At 48.5% G+C, this 21,658-nt stretch overlaps 1 protein-coding gene and 6 non-coding genes across 8 annotated transcripts; 4 read left to right on the forward strand and 3 right to left on the reverse strand.

The window, feature by feature from the left end:
* The first annotated feature begins 339 nt into the window (after positions 1-339).
* TRNAT-AGU (transfer RNA threonine (anticodon AGU)) lies at positions 340-413 on the forward strand. The gene has a single exon. It is a non-coding gene; the product is annotated as a tRNA-Thr (tRNA).
* A 407-nt stretch (positions 414-820) lies between these two features.
* On the forward strand, positions 821-902 carry TRNAS-CGA (transfer RNA serine (anticodon CGA)). Its single transcript has one exon. It is a non-coding gene; the product is annotated as a tRNA-Ser (tRNA).
* Positions 903-15,074: 14,172 nt separating this feature from the next.
* Positions 15,075-15,145, reverse strand: TRNAG-GCC (transfer RNA glycine (anticodon GCC)). The gene has a single exon. It is a non-coding gene; the product is annotated as a tRNA-Gly (tRNA).
* A 1,713-nt stretch (positions 15,146-16,858) lies between these two features.
* HES7 (hes family bHLH transcription factor 7) lies at positions 16,859-19,377 on the forward strand. Of its 2 annotated transcripts, none has more exons than XM_060082461.1 (4): positions 16,859-16,900; positions 17,831-17,926; positions 18,499-18,586; positions 18,923-19,377. In XM_060082461.1, exons 1-4 carry the CDS (start codon positions 16,859-16,861, stop codon positions 19,375-19,377), a joined length of 681 nt encoding a protein of 226 aa, XP_059938444.1. The 2 variants fall into 2 exon arrangements, with proteins under 2 accessions (XP_059938444.1, XP_059938443.1); XM_060082460.1 differs by having other exon boundaries at positions 18,499-18,581; positions 18,903-19,377.
* Positions 19,378-19,942: 565 nt separating this feature from the next.
* Positions 19,943-20,029, reverse strand: TRNAR-UCU (transfer RNA arginine (anticodon UCU)). Its single transcript is given in 2 exon segments — positions 19,943-19,978; positions 19,993-20,029. It is a non-coding gene; the product is annotated as a tRNA-Arg (tRNA).
* A 517-nt stretch (positions 20,030-20,546) lies between these two features.
* On the forward strand, positions 20,547-20,628 carry TRNAL-UAG (transfer RNA leucine (anticodon UAG)). Its single transcript has one exon. It is a non-coding gene; the product is annotated as a tRNA-Leu (tRNA).
* Positions 20,629-21,060: 432 nt separating this feature from the next.
* Positions 21,061-21,132, reverse strand: TRNAQ-CUG (transfer RNA glutamine (anticodon CUG)). Its single transcript has one exon. It is a non-coding gene; the product is annotated as a tRNA-Gln (tRNA).
* Between the last annotated feature and the right edge of the window lie 526 nt (positions 21,133-21,658).

A 21,658-nucleotide genomic window follows, 5' to 3' on the forward strand; every position in this document is an offset into this window, starting at 1 on the left:
CCCTTTCCGGAAGGCTGTAGTGAGAGTGAGCCATTCCCTCCCCTGAGGACCCGCGTCCCTCTTGTCCGCACACCCTTTCTCGCTGAGAAAGCAGGTCAGTCTAGGTGGCTAAGGGACGGGGAGCCACGCACCCATTCATAGTCGAGTTGGTCCCCAACGGTGTGGGAGAGAGGGAGGTGGTGCAGAGTATTAACCCTCGGGCTCAGAACTTGGGAAGGAAAGGAGGAACCTTGGAAAGGATGAGTCACTGAAGACCCGTGGCAGCCATTATTTCAGTCGTCTCGATTAGTGACCCTCAGGAACAGCTGATCTATATCTAGACTCAAAAACCCACCCAACGGCGCCGTGGCTTAGCTGGTTAAAGCGCCTGTCTAGTAAACAGGAGATCCTGGGTTCGAATCCCAGCGGTGCCTGGGACAGTTGACTCTAGTATATTATTGCTGCGAAGGGGGGACACACATTTCCAGACTTTGAGAGGGGGCCTCTCTGCTGTACATATCGAAGGATTATTCTTCTTACCAGCCATCCCGTTAGCTACTTGAGTCTCCGTCCCTCCCTCCCTGTGCACTTTTAGTGTGAATTTGGAGGCTGACGCCAGCTGTCAAGAACCAGGGTGTAGCGGCATCCCTGTGTCTGCCGTGGACTCAGGTTTGGTTGGGCCCATTTTATACTGTGGCTCGGCGCAGGGAGAACTGGAAATTCGCCACTTCCGTAGGGCTGTTGCCTCACAAGCGCACGCGCACTGACATCAAGACAGCGCTCGCAAGAGGCGGGCGTATTGATAAACAGCTATAGTTGCGCAGGCCCCAGGCCGCAGGCGGCTGTGATGGCCGAGTGGTTAAGGCGTTGGACTCGAAATCCAATGGGGTCTCCCCGCGCAGGTTCGAATCCTGCTCACAGCGTCAGTAGTTTTGGGAAAGGATACTACTGCCACCTCCGGTGAAGAAAGCAACTTGTTTTTCCAGTGCTGTCTTCCCTTGGAGCAAATCCCAATTTTATTCCAAGACTCTCAGGGACTCAGCCACCCAGGACCTGTCCACGAGCGCCCTCTTGTGGGCCTCAGATTCCTGCTTCTACTCCTCCAAAGGTTATATCAAGCAAAAAGCCGTTTTAACTGCCAATTTGAATTCATAACTCCAAACTCAGGTGTTTTCTCAGTGCTATTAGCAATCATATCACATTTCCCCATCCATTTCCCCTCCAACTCTCCTATACGACTCTTTCATTCCTTTTCACATCAAACCACGAATCCCTTCATCCTCCTTCAGCTTTACTTCCTGTTTCACTGTGTTCAAAAGGCATTCGGTAATCAAAACACTATGGTACTGGCACAAAAACAGACATATAGATCAATGGAACAGGATAAAAGCCCAGAAGTACACCCACTCACCTATGGTCAGTTAATCTACAACAAAGGAGGCAAGAATATACAATGGAAAAGTCTCTTCAATAAGTGCTGCTGGGAAAACTGTACAGCTACATGTAAAAGAATGAAATTAGAACATTCTCTAACACCATATACAAAAATAAACTCAAAATGGATTAAAGACCTAAATGTAAGGCCGGAGACCATAAGATTCCTAGAGGAAAACAGGGAGAACACTCTTGGACATAAATTGCAGCAATATCTTTTTGGATCCGTCCCCTAGAGTAACGGAAATGAAAACAAAAATAAACAAATGGGACCTAATTAAACTTAAAAGCTTTTGCACAACAAAGGAAACCATAAACAAAATTAAAAGACAACCTACAGAACGGGAGAAATATCTGCAAATGATGCGACCAACCAGGGATTAATTCCCAAAATATACAAACAGCTCATACAGTTCAGTTCAAACAACCCAAGCAAAAAATGGGCAGAAGATCTAAATGGACATTTCTCCAGAGAAGACATACATGTGCTAACAGGCACATGAAAAATATGCTCCATATCGCTAATTTAGGGAAATGCAAATGAAAACTACAATGAAGTATCACCTCACCCTGGTCAGAATGGCCATCATCAAAAAGTCGACAAATAATAAATGCTGGAGAGGGTGTGAAGAAAAAGGAACCCTCCTGCACTGTTGGTGAGAATGTAAATTGGTGCAGCCACTATGGAGATCAGTATGGAGGTTCCTCAAAAAACGAAAAGTAGAGCTACCATATGATCCAGCAATCCCACTCCTGGGCATTTATCCGGAGAAAACTATAATTCGCAAAGATACATGCACCCCTATGTTCATAGCAGCACTATTTACAATAGCCAAGACATGGAAGCAACCTAAATGTCCATCAACAGACAAATGGATAAAGAAGATGTGGTGTGTGTGTGTGTGTGTATATATATATATATATATATATATATATATACAGTAGAATATTAGCCATAAAAAAGAATGAAATCATGCCATTTGCAGCAACATGGATGCGCCTAGAGATTACCATATTAAGTGAAGTAAGCCAGACAAAGACAAATATTATATGATATGGCTTATATGTGGAACCTAAAAACAAAACAAAACAAAACAAATGAACTTATTTGCAAAACAGAAATAGACCCATAGTCATAGAAAACAAGCTTATGGCTACCAAAGCAGAAGTAGGGGAATAAATTAGGAGTTTGGGATTAACATATACACACTACTATATATAAAATAGATACCCAACAAGGACCTACTGTATAGCACAGGGAACTATACTCAATATTTTGTAATAACCTATAAGGGAAGAGAATCTGAAAAAAACGTATATGTATTCACTGAATCAGTGTGCTGTACACCTGAAGATAACATGACACTATAAATCAACTATACTTCAATTTAAAAAAAGGCATTCCGATGAAATTTTCCTACTGACATGGGCAATCGCACCTGCCTACCTACCTGAGTCTGTGACCGCATGCTATTCCCCTCCCTCCTAACTGTAGATGAACCCTTCCACCTAACTAAGGCCAACCCCCACACCAACTAGATCTCCCGCTCCCTCTGGCCCACTCAAGGACATTGCTGTTTTCTTTCTTTACCATCAATTTCCCCCTTTTCTAACTGGATTATTCCCACCAGACTACAAACATAATGAAGTTTATCTCAATTTAGAACATGCAAGACAACAAACGCCATCTTGACCCCACAACTCCCCTCCAGCTACCACTATGTTCCTCTGTTCCCCTCTACAGCAAAACAACTTCCCTTATGCCCACTGTTTCCAATACCACCTTTCCATTTTCCTTTGAACCCTCTCTAATCAGGTACCCCCAACCCCCATTCATCAAAACTGCTTTTGTTAACGTTACAAAATGACCATCACGTTGCTAAATCCATTGATCACTACTGAGCAGCAGTTGACACAGATGCTTACTCTCCCTGCTTAGACACACTTTCTTCACTTGCCTTCTAGGACACCACACTCTTCTTATATTCCTTCCACTTTGTTAACAATTCATTCACAGACTCCTTTGCTAGTTCGTCATCTCCTGGATCTCTAAATGTTGAGGTGTTTCCAAGGCTCAATCTTCTAGCCTCTTCTCTTCTCTATCTATATTCATTCCCTTGATGATCTCCAGGCTCATGGTTTAAAATATCAACCTATACTACATTAACGCATCCCCAATTTTCATTTCTAGCTCCAAAACTCTTCCCTGCATTACAGATGCATATATCCTATTGCCCACTTATTGTTTCTACTTGGATATCTAATAAGGAATCACAAACTTAAAATGTCCCAACCAAATTTCTGGTCATGTCCCCCAAAACTGCTTCACCTGCAGACTTTCCATCTCAGTAAATGGAAATTCCATTTCTTCAGTTAGCCAGACCAGAAACCTTAGAATCATCTCTGCTTCATCTCTCTCTCTCTCACACACACACAGTTCACATCAAATCAGTCAACAATTTCTTATTTAAAATAGGTAAAAAATTTGACTCTTTGTTACTACACTTCAATACTACACCCTGGTCCATGCCACCCTCATCTCTCACCCATATTATTGCAATAGCCCCTAAATTATTTCCTTGCTTCCACTCTTGTTCCTTGTTCCCTTACAGTCTACTCTGAACACACTGGGCAAAGTGATCCTTTTAAAACATAAATCAGATTCTGTCGTTCCTCTCTTTAAAATCTCTCAGTAGGGTATCAATATGAATTCATGGTTTTAATGTGTATAGTTAAGGAAGGAAATGTAACATAAGGAAACGTATGCACATACACAATGTATACATACACCTATATTTCCTAGCTCTGTCTGCTGAGGGAGCCTAAAAGGAATGACACACAAGTAGTGATAAACACACCAAGTGCTCAGATCTTGGTTACTAAATACCATTTTCTACTAAAACGAACCAGCACTCCTTGGAGAAAAGGGTGTCTCTAGGGATACAGCTGGGGAATTACAAAATGATCTTAGAACATTCTGTTTCACCAGAAAGTAAAGAAGTGCTCAAAAATATTGGGTGTATATCAAAAAGACACAGCAGCTAGGGGCTGTGGCTAAAGGGGCTTCCACTGGCTAAATCTTGGACAATCTGAGCATTAAAATAAATAATGCACTGAGTCAAGTAAGAATCCAGAGTTCATAGCAGTATAAATAAATAAATGGGAGGAAAAGAGAACACTCTTGTTACAGTAAACTGCCAACTAATAAATATAGAAGGAGGGCTGGAGTTAGAAATCATCAATGGATGCTAAACTAGTGGGTGAACTTTTAGGGAGGTACAAGTAGTAAAGAATCTCAAAGTGTCTTCCCACAAATTGCATATTAATTACTATCAAGGGGAAATGATAACCTGGAGAAAACTGGCGAACACCATTTCAACCTCAAGATCAAAGTCAATACCTCAAAATTGGGACAAACTGACATGTGTCTTCTGATGTGATGCACTGAGAAGGACACCACACCACTTCTGGGGTGATGTTCCTGCCCAAAATGCACAACCTGAATAACTTGAATCTAACCGTGGAGAAACATCTAATGAACCAAAGTGAAGGACATTCTACAAGGAAACCTTCCTGTACTCTTCAAAACTGTGAAGACCCACCCTCACACCATACACAAAAATAAACTCAAAATGGCTTAAAGACAAGACACCATAAAACTAGAAGAGAACACAGGCAAAACATTCTCTGACATAAATCATACCAATGTTTTCTTAGGTCAGTCTCCCAGGCAATAGAAATAAAAGCAAAAATAAATAAACGGGACCTAGTCAAACCTATAAACTTTTGCACAGCAAAGGAAGCCATAAACAAAAAGACAACCTGTGGACTGGGAGAAAATATTTGCAAATGATGTGACGGACAAGGGCTTAAGTTCCAAAATACACAAACAACTTATACAATTCAACAACAACAACAACAACAAAACCAATTGAAAAAAGGGCAGAAGACCTAAATAGACATACAGATGGCCAACAGGCACATGAAAAAATGCTCATCATCGCTAAGTACTAGAGAAATGCAAGTCAAAACTACAATGAGGTACCACCTCACACTGGTCAGAATGCCCATCATTAAAAAGTCTACAAATAATAAATGCTGGAGAGGCTGTGGAGAAAAGGGAACCCTCTTACACTGTTGGTGGGAGTGTAAATTGGTGCAGCCACTATGGAAAACAGTATGGAAGTTCCTCAAGAAACTAAAAATAGAGTTGCCATATGATCTAGCCATCCCACTCCTGGGCATATACCAGGAGTGTATCCCGCTCCATAGGCATGCACCCCTATGTTCACAGCAGCACTATTTACAATAGCCAAGACATGGAAACAATCTAAATTCCATCGACAGATGAATGGATAAAGAAGATGTGTGTATACCCAATGGAATATTACTCAGCCATCAAAAACAATGAAATAATGCCATTTGCAGCAACATAGATGGACCTAGAGATTATCATACTAAGTGAAGTAAGTCAGAAAGAGAAAGACAAATACCATATGATATTACTTATATGTGGACTCTAAAATACAACACAAATGAACGTATCTATGAAACAGAAACAGACTCACAGACATAGAGAACAGACTGGTGGTTGCCAAGGGGGAGGAGAGATGGGGAGGGAAGGATTGGGAGTTTGGGATTAGTAGATGCAAACTATTGTACATAGGATGCTAAACAACAAGGTCCTACTGTATAGCACAGGGAACTATATTCAGTATCCTGTGATAAACCATAATGGAAAAGAATATGAAAAAGAATACGTATAAGTGAGTCACTGTGCTGTACAGCAGAAGTTAACACAACATTGTAAATCAACTATACTTCCATAAATTTTTTTTAATTCCAGGATATATATAAAAAAACTGAAGATCAAGAATTTTCCAGATTAAATGAAACTGAACAGACAGAACAACTAAATGCAGTATGGGATCCTGGATGGAATCCTGGATTGGGAAAAAAGGGCTATAAAGGACATAACTGAAACACTTGAGGAAATTTAAGTATGGACTGGCATTAAATAATAGTATTATATTAATTTTAATATTCTGATGTTGACAGTTGTACTACTATGTACTATTATTACTACAAATGTCCTCATTCTCAGAAAACACACTGAGTAACTTGGGCAAAAGGGCCTGATGTTTTCAATTTACCCCCAAATGATTCAGAAAACAAGTATTTTATATCTATATTATATTTGGAGAGAAATGATAAAGCAAACGGAGCAAACGCAAACAATTAATAGAGAAAAGAGTACACAGGAGTTGCCTGTACTTTCTTCCTTTCATTTTTAAATTGAAGAATAGTTGATGTATAATCCTTGTACTTTTTTGTAACTTTTCTGAAAGTTTGAAATTATATAAAAATTAAAAGTTCCAAAAACAAACAAAACAAAAAAGCTAGGGGGAAGAAAGTCCTCCAATGGCTTCACATTACACTCAGAGGTGACAGAGTCCTTGCAATGGTCTAGAAGGTTCTACATAATCAGCCTCCTGCTTTGTCCCTCTGATCTCACCTGCTACCTCCACTCCAGACAACCTCACTCCGCCCCCTGCTGCTCTCTGTTCCCTTGACAAGCCTGGCAGGTTGTCCTTCTAGCCAGCCTGTCCCTCTGTGTGGAGTGCTTTTACCCCAGGTGGCCCTGTAGCTTGTGCCCTCACCTCTGTAAATTTCACCTTCTCAGTGAGTTCTTCCCTAATCTTACTGTCTGAAGTCACAATTCCCATTCTCCACTCTTCCTTGCTTCACTTTTCTCCATAGCACTTATCACCAACTGACAAATGATAAATTCTGTGCGATGTGCATTTGACTGTTTCCCCCACAAGGACGTATGTGCCCTAAGGCAGAGATTATTGTCTGTTTTGTTTGGGGCTCTATAGAGGTCTTCTACCCTGATTCTTCCCTTGGCCCAGGGGCCTGGGCCTCCTACTTCCCCACCCCCAACCCCCAGGTCCCAACTCTCCAGGAACTGCCCCCTCCCAGGACCCAGGGGGTCCCAGGAAGCCAGCCTTCTCTTTGAAGAACAAAGAGGGAGGAGCTGAGCCTGGGAACCCAGGTCTGGGGAGACGTCACAGCGGGGGAGGGGAAGCAGCGACACTAGGCCAGCTGTGTGTCTCAGTTCCTTCCCCGCCTCCTGCCTCCCGAGGGCCCCAGCGCGTGTGGGACACGAGCTCCCCTCCCCCAAGCCCTGACGCTGCCCCGTGTTGAGAGGGCGGCCAGGAACAGGCCAGAGGCCCAGACACCCATACACACACCATGTACACAGACAACCACAAGGGACACGTACACAGGCCTGCGCTGACACGGAGGCATGCCATCCACAGAGGCCCCCAACACATAGCCATAGAAACCCTGGGAAGGGGTGTGGAGGATGCCCTCACAGCCACATCTACACAGGAGCGATGGCTGGAGAAAATCCCCCAACCAGGCCAACTGGTCTCAGGTTTGGGGAGCCTGAAGTGTATATAATTGTTATAGGGGGTGAGAGCTTTTTAAGAAAATAATATAAAACTAGGTACAAAAAGTAATATTTACAGTGTAAAGCAATTATGCTCCAATAAAGATGAAAAAAAATATTTACAGTGAAACAAGAGATCACAACTTACAAACTGAAAAGGCTGGCAAATGCCACAAAGGTTACAAAGTCCAGAAAAATACCTTATTGGTATCAATTAATTGCCTGCATACCCCTGTAATACTCTCCACAGACTGGCTACTGACTTTGTATATTTCAAATCCATTTTTCCTCTACCACCCATGTACTTATAGTGACAAGAGCACTGGATGCATTCGTATCACATGTGCCCTTGGGCTTTGCACCTTCACTGCACGATGCCTAGTGAGTGAGCACAGGTGACAGGAGTTTCCCTGGAAGCCATTCCCACACCAGGATGGCTGGGCTAGCTTAACTATGTGTGGAAGTGACTGGGAACCACATTAACTGCATTAGCATTAACATACCCTCGAATGCCCACTGCACCGGGGGCGGGGGGAAAGGGTGACAGAGGGGAAGCTGGAGTGAAAACAGAGAGTGGGCTTTACCATTTGCAGTTAAAGTATCTTATTTTGGCAAGTTTTACAGAAGCATATGGTCGTGTGAGCACGTTGCTGGGACCCTCCCAGGGGCCTGAGTAAGTGAGGGGTCCTGAATTGTACATTTCATTAGCTTCATGGTGCATTCACCTCTGAAATTGTAATTTTTGATTCCACATCTCAAATGGACTCTCAACCTGCCTAGAAATCCTATTCTATCCTAGAAGGTTTGTTTTCCTACTCCCCAAAATGAACGTTTCACACCTTCTTTCTCCTCAAAGGACCTGTAGCTCTCTCTCCTCCAGCAATAAGCTTGATTCATTCTTTCTTTAAAAATTCTCTTTTATTGAAGTATAGTTGACTTACAGTGTTGTGCTAATTTCTATGTCTCTTTCTAAGTGATTCAGTCACACACACACACACATATATACATTCTTTTTCATATTCTTTTTCATTATGGTTTATCACAGGATTAATTCATTCTTTGGGAAAACAGGAACCACTAGAGGGAAACTGCCTCATCCTTCCCACACTCTAAGTGACCCACACCCCCTATCTTCCCCATCTCCCTGTGGGTGAGGAGTCTTCCCTACTACCTGAGACCCATTTCTCCACCTGGTAGCGAAGTCTACCCACCCACCCACCCTTGGTTACTCCCACCAGCATCAAACACACTCTAGCAACCCTCATCTCTTTCTTGTGCTCCAGCTGCCAACAATGTTCCTCCCCATTCACAGCAAAGCTTGATAGAGTTGTGTCTACAGCCACCGTCTGCATGCCTTCACATCCCATTCTCACCTCGACCCACTCGAGTGGGACTGCACAGTCACTCTCCCCCCAGGTCACCTGTGATCTCTAAGAGCTAAACCGGGTGGTGGCTTCGCTCCCTTCTTACTTGGCCTCCCAGCAGCTTAGCTAGAGCTGACTGCTCCCTCCTTCACACACCCTCTTTTCTTGGTCTCCAGGTCACTTGGCTCTTCTGCTACTTCTCTAACTCTACATCCCTTTGACAAGCCTTCCTCCTCAACCTGACCTCTAAGTGTTGGGATGCTCCACGCTCCTTCTCTTCTCTCTCCACACTCTCTCCCTAGGCACTCCAGTCTCATGGCATTAAAAGCCATCTGTCTTCCAATGGCTCCTCCATGTTTACCCTCCAGCTCTGACCCCCAAACTCATGAACAGAGATGAGTATAGTGCCCAGCGTTTTTACATAATCAGCAAATGCTGGGTCTTTTAGAGCATTTATAGATTCTCCTGCTGGGCAGACACCCGGAATGGCCTATCACACAATATTTCAAAGGGGCTTAATTTAAGCCTGTTTCTGTGAGCAGGGCAACTGGCAAGGCCTTTATCCCAAGTTAAATTAGTCTCTCGACATATATTAATGATGTTCCTTTTTAGTGTATGATTTCTTTTCTTTTTTTTTTTTCTTCTGTTGATAGAAAGGGGTACTGAAGTCCTTGGCCGTCTCCGAGTAGGCTTCAGGGCTAGTGCCAGGGTTTTTCCAGATTGATGTTCACGCACAGATCCAAAGAGCTGACAACGTCATAGGGCTCTAGGTGGATGATGTACTCAGAGCAACTCTGCTTGATTTACTATCATGGTTTTCTGCAAGCACCGTTCGTTATTTTCTTTAAATAAACCCACAGAGGTTTATTTATTGGTCTGCATCAATTGTGATGTTATATAAAATGGCCACTGGATTGTTTTGCTTAGTAGGTCTAAACTTCACACAGAAGCAGAGTTTGAGGTTTAGCTCAGCATTCTTGTTGAGCAAAGTGATTTTTTTCTGGTGTGAAGGAAGCATCAGCAATACTCTGTGACCACAGGGGAACGACCTGTCCAAAGACACCAATGGACACATCGGTGACGGAATCCCCATTTAAATCTCCATGGCCATCCAGGGATCTCCCAAAGTACTGAAGATGGCTCCTAAAGGCTCCAACAGATCCCAAGATTTTCTGGGACTACCTCACGCAAATACTGCCCTCACGACCATGGTAGATGTACACAGCTCCTGAGTTCTGATTTTCCAAAAGTGAACCAATGATCACGTCATGAAAGCCATCCACACTGACGTCTGAAAGAGCTGCAATTGCTGAACCAAACCAAGCATTTTCAACACCTTTGGGGCCTTCCAGAAATTGGTGCCAATTCAAAACGCCCTTTGTGGTAGTGAACAGCTAGACTCTTCCCTCCTCTTTCTTTAGGTCATTTGTGTACATTGGTGCAGTGACCAAGAGCACATCTGTAATGTGTCTTTATCCACATCGACTGAACTCAGCACACTACCAACTTAGGAGCCAATCTGGTTACCCCCGTGAGACTGAATAACTGTGACACTGCCATTCTCATTAACACTGTACAGTACTATCCGGTCAGTACTATTTGTCCAAGGAGCACCAGCAACAAAGTGGACACTTTTTCCAATAGAAATTGAAGCCACAAAGTAACCTAACTATGAGCGCCATCTGTAGGCTTAAAGCCTGTTCTGATGGGACTGACGTCAAGCTGTTGTGGTGAAAAAACTTCAGGGTGAGGTCTATCAGAAAGTTAATCAGCTCATTTCCCACTGTCGATTTTACCCGGGACTCCTGTGGGGAAATTGGAATTGGGCACCTCAAGTCCAGGGGAGTCCCTGGGCCTCTTCATTCATCAGAGTGTTCCTCTCTTTCTACCATGTGAGAGGCTGTCTTCTTTTATTGTTTCTTCTTCTGTTTTAACCTAGGGCAATCTGTTTTCCAATGTTCTTCCTCCTGACGGTAAGCACGTTGGTCCTCCCCCAGTGGGGGCTTACTTCTTTTCAGGTTACTCGCCTTCTGGGAATCCAATGCCACTGTGCCAAAAGAAAGCAGCATTTCGTTTTGCATCTTCTTTCTTCTGTTGTTGCTTTTAAAGTGTTCAACAGGGAACAACATCTACCAGTTGAGAAGGGTTCAATCAAGCACCATCAATCAAGGGTTCAATCAAGCACCATCTCATCTTTGCAGCTCTCTCCTGATATCTGAGGCACTTCGCCCCCCAAAATGTCAAATTTACCATTCTAATATTTTCAGGGGCCTCGGGGTCTCCATTAGGATTTATCAGGCCTATAAACATCATACTTTCTAAAATTTCCAAGAGTTCTTCATTTGTTTTGCTGAATTTCTTGAATTTTGTTCAAACCCTTTTGCTTTGGTTCCCATTTTCAAAGCAGCCCTGCCAAGGTGCACTAATAAGCAGTGCTCTAATAAGGGCCTTCTTCCCTCTCTGGGGTCCCAATTGGGTTCAGCTGTGGGGGCTGCCAAGTGGGCTTCAGGTGTAAAGGATCCTCCCTGTAAAGTAGGGTCGCAATCTTTCTAATTAAACAAGTCTGAGAAGCCCCGCTAGCCGGCCATTTGCATTCAGGCCCCGTATGAGATAACGGCATAAGGGAAATCGGCTCGCCCCAGGAGTGCCTTCTGGCCCAAACTGGGTGCCCAGTTGGGTCTTATGTGACAATACCAGACCAAGTCCCTGTACCCCAGAAACTAACAAACACAGGATTTTCTAATTGATCCCTATGAGGAGGGGAAGTCCTGAGCCCCAGTGTCAGGAAGTGGGGCTGGATACTGCAAGGTGGTGGAAGGAGTGGATATATTGGCATAATGGTCAGAGCAGCTAAGACAGCTTGCTTGGCTGGAGGAGTTAAGGTTTGAAGCAACATATTCTCGCTCTCATTCCCTTCCTTTTTTTATTTTCCCTGATGTAATAGCACAAATGCTTACACATAAAGGATTTCATTATTCTTCCCTGCTTTTTCACAGAATAGCCACCACAAAATCATAAATGGCAATTGATCATTTCTAACCATCAAAAGGATGCCTTTTTGCTTTGGCATCAACCAGCCGGGCTGAATTCTGGGCTGGGGCTTTTGGTGATTTTAGGAGCCAAGTGGAACCCTTCTCTTCTCGCTGGGAATGTCCCACAGACTTTTTTTTTTTTTCCCTGTTGTTCCTTTCCTCCATTTGACATCAGTAAAAGCTCTAAATATCGCAAAATTGATTTGGTTGTAAATGGAGAAACAGTACCAAACAAAATGAAATGAAAAACCCAAGGGACAACAGAAAATCCTAAATAAATCCTCAAGTTTGGTTTTGGGGTTTTACATATACCAACGACACAGGAGACCACAAATGACATAATTAACACAGCAAGGGTAGCAGGACCTGGTGCACAGGGTCCCAAGATAACCGTGCCTAAACCCCTTCTGGAGATCCTAACAGGTTCTGTGGTCACACATTGTTTCAATAAAATATATTTGTCCCACTCATGGGTTCTTGGCTGTAATCCAATCATTTATCAAAACGTGCCTCAGAGGACTTTCTTTAGGGAGAGTTGAAACATTTCCCCATTTTTAAATACAGAAATGCAAGAAAAACAAAACACAAATGGCACAGACAAACGCTAGCATCCAAAGAAACAAACGAACCAGTTCACAAATTAGGTAAAAGTTCAACAACTCTTTCCTCTCTCCAACAAGGTACCCCCACTCAAATACAAAACAAATTGGCTTATTCCAGACAAAAAACCCCAAACATAGAAGAAATAAAGTTTCCCACCGTACAAACCGGAGTGACTTACCCTACAGTATGGAGCCCATGAGCTCCCAAACGTGGATTCCTTGCTCCATCTGCCAAGTGCTGGGGCAGTCGGTGCTGCTTCGGGGAATTTTAAAGGGCAGATCCTTAGGACGAGTGGTCCTGGCAGCTGCTAGGGCCTTACCTGAGAATTCCCCAACCAGGGCCAGCTGGCCACAAGCAGCGAAGCTTGCTCACCAAGTCGAAGCCCCTACTGCTCACTGCCACAAGCCGATAAATCAAGAGATGAGTTGCTGGGGGCAAGGAATAGCTACTTTGCTTGGAAAGCCAGCTGACCAAGAAGATGGTGGACTTCTGTCCCAAAGAACCATCTTGCCTGAGTTAGAATTCAGCTTCTTTTATACCAAAAGGGGAGGGAGTAAAGTCAAACATTTCTTGCTTCTGGTCAGCCTTCAGAAGTGATGTGTTAATGTCTGCCTTCCTGCACAGGTGGGCCTGGTCAGGATGTTTCCTGTGAGCTAACAAAGGTATTTTATCTTAATGCTCATTACCTGGGAGGCGTGTAATTTAAGATTATAGGCAACATCCCTTTAGTGATTAAGTTGTAACAGAACACAAAGGTTCTTCCCTATTACGTGATCACCCAGAGTAAAGCAGCCCTTCCCTCTCAAGTCATTGCCACGACGACCGGTTGTTCCCAGCCCCACCCTCAAAACCATCTTAGATTATTTTCTGCTTTCTTAGTTATTTTCTGAATCCTCCCCGCCCCCACCATAATGTAAATGTAAGGAGAGCCCAGATCCAAGGCACCCTCGATGCCTAACAACACTTGGTGCACAAGAGGCCCTCCATAAATAACGGCTTCGTGACTGAGTACAGAGGCTGTGCACACCGACATACAGATGCCCAGACAGTTGTAGAGTTTCCTTCTGGGGGCCACTGTCACGCCTTAGAGTTGAGAAGAGAGCATTCCCAGTCGCTGACACAATCCAGAGACGAAAAAGAAAGACCCCAAGCCTATCCCAGATGAAGCAGGAAGATGAAGCCCAGATGGAGCTGGAAGAGACAGGACACAGGATCCAGAGGCAGAGACCCAGACCCGGGGCGAGCTCCAGAGAGAGGGACTGAGAGGGACCAGACTCAGCGAACTAGAGAGGCGGGCCCGCGGCAGCCCGGGCAGCAGCCGGAGACTGTGCCCGGAGGAGGGGCGAGAGCGCGGGAGAAGACGGCGGAAAACCAGCGCCCGAGCCCGGGAGCCCGGGAGCCCGGGCCACCCCGCCCCCGCTCACAAGTGGCTGCGGCAGCTGGCGGGAGCCCGGCCGCCCGCCGGCCCGACGCGTGCGGGATCAAAGCGACCGGGAAGGGGCGGGCGGGGAGTGGCAGGAACCTGGAGGTGTGAGCGAGCTTCCCAGGGGATGGCCGGAGCGTGGGAGCACAGAGGGCCGGGAGGCGACAGAGTCCTGGAGAGACGATCCCAGAGATCGAGACGCAGGCGCGGAAAGAGATGCAGAGGCCGGAGAGACCCGGAGCCAGAGATACAGAGACGACAGAAGACCCAGAGAGACCCAGCGTAGCCGTTGTGAAGATACCTGGAAAGAATGTGAAAGAGACAGAGACGGCGATAGAAGGCGGGACAAAAAGGCCGTGACCGTGGACTTAGAAAAAGAAGGCGAGCTCCAGAGAACAGAAACTGAGAGCGAGGAAGAGAAAAGGAAAGAAGAGCAACTGGGCCTTAGAGCTCAAGGGGCGGAGGACCTCGCCCCTCCCCCGCGGAGGGCTGAGAGGACCCCCGGGGCAGGGACCCCAGCGCCGGGTCCTTTCTCAGGGTCACGCCTGCGGAGGTGCGGGCAGGGGGCGGAGGGAGGGGTGTGGACAGCCGGACCCCCAGGCTGGGAGGATGGGAGTGTGAGGACGTTCGAAATCAGGGTCTGGATCCGGCGCCTCAAACTCTGCGACAGAGTAAAAAAGCTAAGTATTAATATTAATATTAATATTTGGTACAAATCTTAAAGATGCCTTTCAGGTACATTAGAAAAGACATCTTTGGAGAAAGGACGAAAAGTCAGACAATGCATTGGCCGGGAATCGAACCCGGGCCTCCCGCGTGGCAGGCGAGAATTCTACCACTGAACCACCAATGCTAGTGAACGCTAACCCTTGGTAGATCCAACTCAGTTTGTAAGGAGTCGAGGCGACCACGGCCAGGGAGGCTTTATGGCCAGGAAGGCTTTATAGCCAGGGACTTTGCAGAGAAACGGTCCCAATAGTTGACATGGGTGGAGCGCCAGGCCATCCTTCCTCCCGCCTGGATCCGGTCACCCGGCCATAAAGTCGCCCCATATGGCCAGGGGCGGCCCCACACCCGGGTGCGAACTGCCGCCGGGGGCCCCAAGCCTCGCGTGCAGGTGAGAAAAACTCAGCCCAGCCCAGGTTCCCAAGGAGGGGGGCAGCGGGGGGTTCTGGGGCCACACATCTGCGCTCCCATTTGGCTCAGGTAGTGGGAGGTGGGATGTGCTGGGTTCCCTGATTCCAAATGGGAGCGCCCTCCCCAAGGTCTGTGTTCCCCTGGCTCGGACTTTGGCAAGGCAGGCTCCGTGAAAAAACCAGGCTGTGGACGGGCACTGGGAGGGCTCGGAGGAGCCCCATCCGTCTCTGACTCCGCAGCTATCTTCTGACTCGGTCTGCAACGCCACCGTGTCTTTCTGTGTCCTTGTCCCTGGCATTCTTGCTGTCCCGTTAAATCTCTGATTTTATCTTCTCAGGCACTTTGTCTTGAAGTCTTCAAGTCTCACGCATCATTCTGCAGAGTGGCATACTCTTGGTTTGAGGTGGGTGTTGATCCCTTTTTTGTTCCCTTTCTTATCTTTTTAAGAAAACTGCCTTCTCCTTGTCCCCCTGTAATCACGAGGGGTCCCCAGGAGCAAGCAACATGAGCACACTTGCATCAGGTGTCCTGGCAGCCGCACCCCTGAATCTCCTATAATTAGTTTTGAATCAAATACTTCTAAGTGGAAAGATCTCTCCACCCGTGCTTCAAAGCCTTGCTTCCTCTCCCATGAGGCTTCCCCCACCCCAGTCCAGCCGTCCCTCACGATGACCCTTTCCCAGAGCACCTGATTCACTGTGCTTCTAAAATAGCTACTTGACAACACATCAGCGTTTTCTACTGAATCTTGCAGGAATAAACTGGGCCTCCAGTCCATATCTCAGTATGAATGGTCCCAGCCTAGACCAGTGCCCAGTGGGCACAATGAACACGCAGATATTGGGGAACTGAGTATGACTGACTTAGATTGAACAGAGCTTCTCTTCCACCTGCAGGCAAAGTCCCAGTCGAATAAATGGATCCAGCCAGCACACTCAGGTGGCTCATTATCTCAAGTAGGAGGTGAATTTGGGGGAAAGATGTATAGGATCCAGCCTAGGGGCTGAGGGGTGCTAACTTTTCGATTTCAGGGTTAGTGGGGGATACAGTGAGCTCCCAAGAAAGCTGAAATAGTGAACGGGAGAACTCTGAACTCCACTCCTGAGTTCTATCCCCAAACTACTCAAACTCTCTCTTCTAATTACCTCCTCCCATCAGCTGGGTCCCGCCTCATTATACAGCCTTATGGTCTTAAACAGCCGGTGCAGCACTGGCCTCTCATTTCCCACACTCCCAGGCCAGTTCCACTCGTAGCCCTCCCCCTTGTGCTCCTCCCCTTTCCGGGAGCCTCGTGCCCAGGGTAGAGTCGGGCAGGAGCCAGGTGCCGAAGGGGCGGGTCCGGGTCTTTACCACCCCCTACTCGGGAGCTTGCGGGATATAAGGCTCAGGGAGAGCGGGGACTCGGTCCACACAAGGGTCCGGAGGAGCGATGGTCACCCGGGATCGAGCCGAGAATAGGGACGGCCCCAAGGTGAGAAGCGGGAGGGGAGGAAGCAGAGGTCCCTGGGCTGGTCAGGGGACAGGGTCCCTGAGACCGAAAGTCAGAGAAGAGGCTGGAAATGCAGGGCTGGAAGGGGGAGAGCTGCGCGGGGGACCCGAGGAGCCAGGAGCTGGGGAGGAAGCTGCGAAGTATGGAGAAGGGGTCAACGTCAGAGCTGGCACTGGGTGGGCGGCAGAAGCAGAGGTTTGGGGGGTGGGTAATGGCAGTTGACACCTTGTGGCCTGGCGGGCTTGGGCGGGGGTCAGAGTCCGAGTAAAATAAGCAGGAGGAACAGAGAGCTAAGGGAGGAGAGTGGAAACAAAAAGCGGAGAGGATAGGCACTTGCTCCACGCGGGCTGTGAGCCGGAGCTGGGCCAATGCAGCCTTGTAAGAGAAGGCCTGGAGAGCATTGGTTCCAGAGGCTCGAGCCCAGGTGGAAGATTTTAGAACCAACGGAGAAGGGTGACCGCACAGACGGGTTAGTGGGAGAAGAGGGGGCGCGGTCGCGCTGGGTATCTCCCTTTCTACACTCAGGGCCACCAACTCAGCCCGGCGCCTTGCGGCCCACGTGTCTGGGCGCAAAGAGGGCCCCCAAAGTTCTCCACTGAGACAGAGAAAGACTGCACGAGACGGAGACGTAGAGAGAAAAGAGGAGAGAAACAGAGAGGGGAGGAGGGAGGACAAGAATGAGAGAGGAGAATGCAGAAGACCCGGGAGAGAGAGGAGGCGAGCTACAGAAATTGACCCTAGGGGCGTTGGGAGGGGGAGCGGAGAGGGATCGAATGGGCCCGGCCTTAGGTTCTCTGGCGTCTTGGGGAAGGGGTGGAGGCCGGACTATCCCAGCGGCGGGATTCCGACGCCCACGCGGCCGCGCTGAGTCTCGGTCGGGTCGGCCCGCTCTCCCTTTCCTGCTGGTCGCAGATGCTGAAGCCGCTTGTGGAGAAGCGGCGCCGGGACCGCATCAACCGCAGCCTGGAAGAACTGAGGCTGCTGCTGCTGGAGCGGACCCGAGACCAGGTCAGTTCTTCAGCCATCATCGGACTCCCAAGCATTCCGTCCTCCTGTCTCAGGGCTTCCCACTTGGGTGGGGACATATGCTGCTTTGGCGACCCTGGCCCCAAGGCATCCTGACCCTTCGAATCCCATCCCAGACCCCCTCTCGCTCTCAGAACGCGATCTTCATCGCCACCCCTCGGGTCTGTAAGTTTCACACCCGGTTTTGTAAATTTCACTCCTGGGGTCAGTCAGTTTCAACCTTTGGGTCTGTAAATTCTCCCTCCTCCTCCCCCACACTCCCCAAGATAGCCAGTGGGGTGGTTAATTTCATTCCCCGGGTTTGCTGTTCAAATCCGCTCCTCACACTGTGGGTTGGTTTCATCCCCTCGGGTTGGACAGTTTCGTCTCAGGGTGGGCCAGGACCATTCTTGGTCATCTCCACTCCGCATTCGGTAGCGCGCTCTGTGGTCCGCGCACAAACGCGATCCAGGGGCACCCCTAGCTCCCGCATCCCCCCTCCCTTCTTCCCCCTGCCACTTTCCCCCTCTCTCCCCACCCCTTTCTGTCTCTGCGCCCTCCCCTCCCATCTGTAGAACCTCCGGAACCCGAAGCTGGAGAAAGCTGAGATACTGGAGTTCGCCGTGGGCTACTTGAGGGAGCGAAGCCGGGTGGAGCCCCCGGGTACAGCGCGGGGGTGGGGCAGCGGAGGGAGGGAGGGGGGAATTCACTGGGGCCCGGGCCGGGGTAGATGGGGCGGACCCTGTGGTGGACGGTGGGCCTGGGGTGTGGCATGCTCCGCTCCGAGGCGAGGTTAATAATAACACCCGCGCGTGTCTGTCTCTGTGTCTCCCTCATTTTCTCCCTCTGTCGGTCCACCTGGCTCCCTGTCTCTGTCTCTGCGCCTGTCCGGCCTCGGTATCTCTGCGCCCCGCCCCTTCCCTCCCCTCCCCCCACTTCTGGGACCCCTGCCCTGCCCGTCCGTCCTCCCGCTGGCCGTACCCGCTGCCGCGGCTTCAGGTGTTTCCCGGTCCCCAGCCCAGGACGCCGAGGCGCTCGCCAGCTGCTACTTGTCCGGCTTCCGCGAGTGCCTGCTTCGCCTGGCGGCCTTCGCGCACGACGCCAGCCCGGCCGCCCGAGCCCAGCTCTTCTCCGCGCTGCAAGGTTACCTGCGCCCCAAGCCGCCCCGGCCGGAACCGGTAGATCCGAGGCCCCAAGCGCCGCGCCCACCGCTGGACCCCGCCGCCCCAGCGCCTGGCCCCGCGCTGCACCAGCGCCCCCCAGTGCACAAGGGCCTCCCTAGCCCGCGCTGCGCATGGTCCCCGTCCCCCTGCTCCCCGAGAGCCGGGGATTCCGGCGCGCCGCGCCCCCTCACCGGACTGCTGCCGCCGCCGCCGCCGCCGCCTCACAGACAAGACGGGGCGCCCAAGGCCCCGCCGCCCCCGCCGCCCGCTTTCTGGAGACCTTGGCCCTGAGCTTTGGGGGGGGTGGGGGTGGGGACGGGGGCTGGGGGGTTGGGGTAGAGACTCCAGCCCGAGCGCAGCAGAGGGACCCGGGCGTTGGGGTGAGGAGGTGTTGGGGAGGGCGGCGGGGCGCGCGGGCGCAGCGCGCGGGTGAGATGTGGTCTATATTAGAGTATCTATATAAATATATATTTCCCTGGTTCCTGTCCCTTCTCCCTGCCCCCTTTGCGTCTAGGATTGTACCCTCTCTGCCCCCGGCCCAGCCCCAGTCCCTTCCCCAGTCCCTAGTGCATGGAATAAAGTGGTTATTAAATCCCCGTGTGTCCCCGAGCCAGGGGCCTGCCTTTATCTCGGCGTCCACGCCCACTTTCCCTCCCCTTCTGTCTCCCGCCCCCCCAGTCCTGCTCTCCTTGGCCCAAGACCCGGGGCAGACAGGTAAGTAAAGAAGAGAGCAGAGCGGAGGCTGAGGTTGGAACGGAAACCAGATGGAAAACAGTGACATAGGATGGGGGAGAAGGGATGGGAGCCTTTAAGAAAAAGCCGGATAAAGAGGAAAGGGAATAAAATAAAATAAAATCGACTCTGGTGGGATTCGAACCCACAACCTTTGAATCGCTCTTTCGTCACTAGAAGTCCAATGCGCTATCCATTGCGCCACAGAGCCACCTGGCGGGCGGCGGCGTCTGACGGCTTACGGGTACTAGAATGGGAAAGGGGCGGGGGGAGGGGGAGGGCTGTGAGGGGATTGGGCGGGGCGTGTGACAGAAGCGCGTGGTTTGGACCTCAGAGGCTTGCCTGGAAGAGGTAGCGTGCGCAAAGCACGTGAACCAGGTGGGAGTGAGGGAGCATAGGGGTGGAAGAAACTGGGAGACAGCGCAACTGAATATGAGCAAGCGAGCGAGCGAGTACAGAGCTCCAGCTGCCCGCTTGGGGGATGCTTCCAGTCCAGGCGCATCCCACTCCCAGATGTGGCCCCACCCACAAGAATAAACTTGTTTTGTTGGCAATTTTCTGTGTCTCTGTTTCTTCTGGTCTCTCCGCTTTCCCATCTGTTGCTCCGCTGTCCGAAGGAATCTCGATAGTTCCCAAAGAAGACCAGCCAATTTAGCAGAACTATTTGTAGCTCCACTCCTCCTTTCTAGTCTCTTAGGAAGACTGCGGGGTAAAGTTTCCCCCACGCAGGTAGCGTGGCCGAGCGGTCTAAGGCGCTGGATTTAGGCTCCAGTCTCTTCGGAGGCGTGGGTTCGAATCCCACCGCTGCCAGACCAAAGTTTTTCCCGAGGCTTAAGCACTCTTTAATTCATAAAGTAAATTACTTTCTTTTATGAGAACTCCTGGTACCGGTCTCACCAACGTGTATTCCAGACAGAACTGAGGTCTGCCTCCCAGCCCCAAACCAATACATAATGGAAACTGCCAAAGAAACCTCGGACCTTCATAATCGATCTCCACTTTAACATGTCGTCAACATTCCTATCAAAATTAGTGCAACTTGTTATATATTTAAGTGACTTACTGTATGTTCTCCTGACGGTGTGCTACAGGCTCGAATTACCTAGCCTAAAAAGCTCAGAAGGTAAGATCCTAGTTTAATTTTCTTTCCAGATCCTTTCAGAACATAAGAGAATATCATACATGAAGCTAATGAATCATATAATAGAACACACTGGTATTGAGTGAATACAAAAAATGGGAAGGTTCCACCGAGATTTGAACTCGGATCGCTGGATTCAGAGTCCAGAGTGCTAACCATTACACCATGGAACCCACTCCCTAAAAAACACCCTTCTGACAGTATATATATTATTGTACTTCCTATTCCGTGCCTTTCCATACTTTGCTATTCATAGAAGACAAAAAAGACTTGTCGGATTAGGGTGGATACCGCTATCGAGCACCTGAAATATGAATTTAAATGTGCTGTAAGTATAAAATACACACTATAATTAGTCGACAGTACAAAAAAATGCTTAAAATTTCATTAATAATTTAAAAATATTGATTACATGATAAAATAAGATTTAGGATATAATGGGTTAAGTAAAATGTTATTAAAATTAATTTCAAAAAAATTTCACCTATTTCTTTGTACTCCTTTTAATGTGTGGCTCCTAGAAAATTTAAATTCGCATGAATGGCTCGCACATGCACTGCTCTAAAATATCTCTGCTCTCCCTCCACTGTCATTCGTTCTGCCTTCAGAAAAATACCCTGACGCACTTAATACCATTTCCTCTTAACACCAGGCAGCAATATTTGCGTTACTCTTTTCCTCTGTTATGTTCGAAGGAAT

This window comes from Mesoplodon densirostris, chromosome 18 (assembly GCF_025265405.1).
Source record: "Mesoplodon densirostris isolate mMesDen1 chromosome 18, mMesDen1 primary haplotype, whole genome shotgun sequence".
NCBI classification, from domain to species: Eukaryota; Metazoa; Chordata; class Mammalia; order Artiodactyla; family Ziphiidae; genus Mesoplodon; species Mesoplodon densirostris.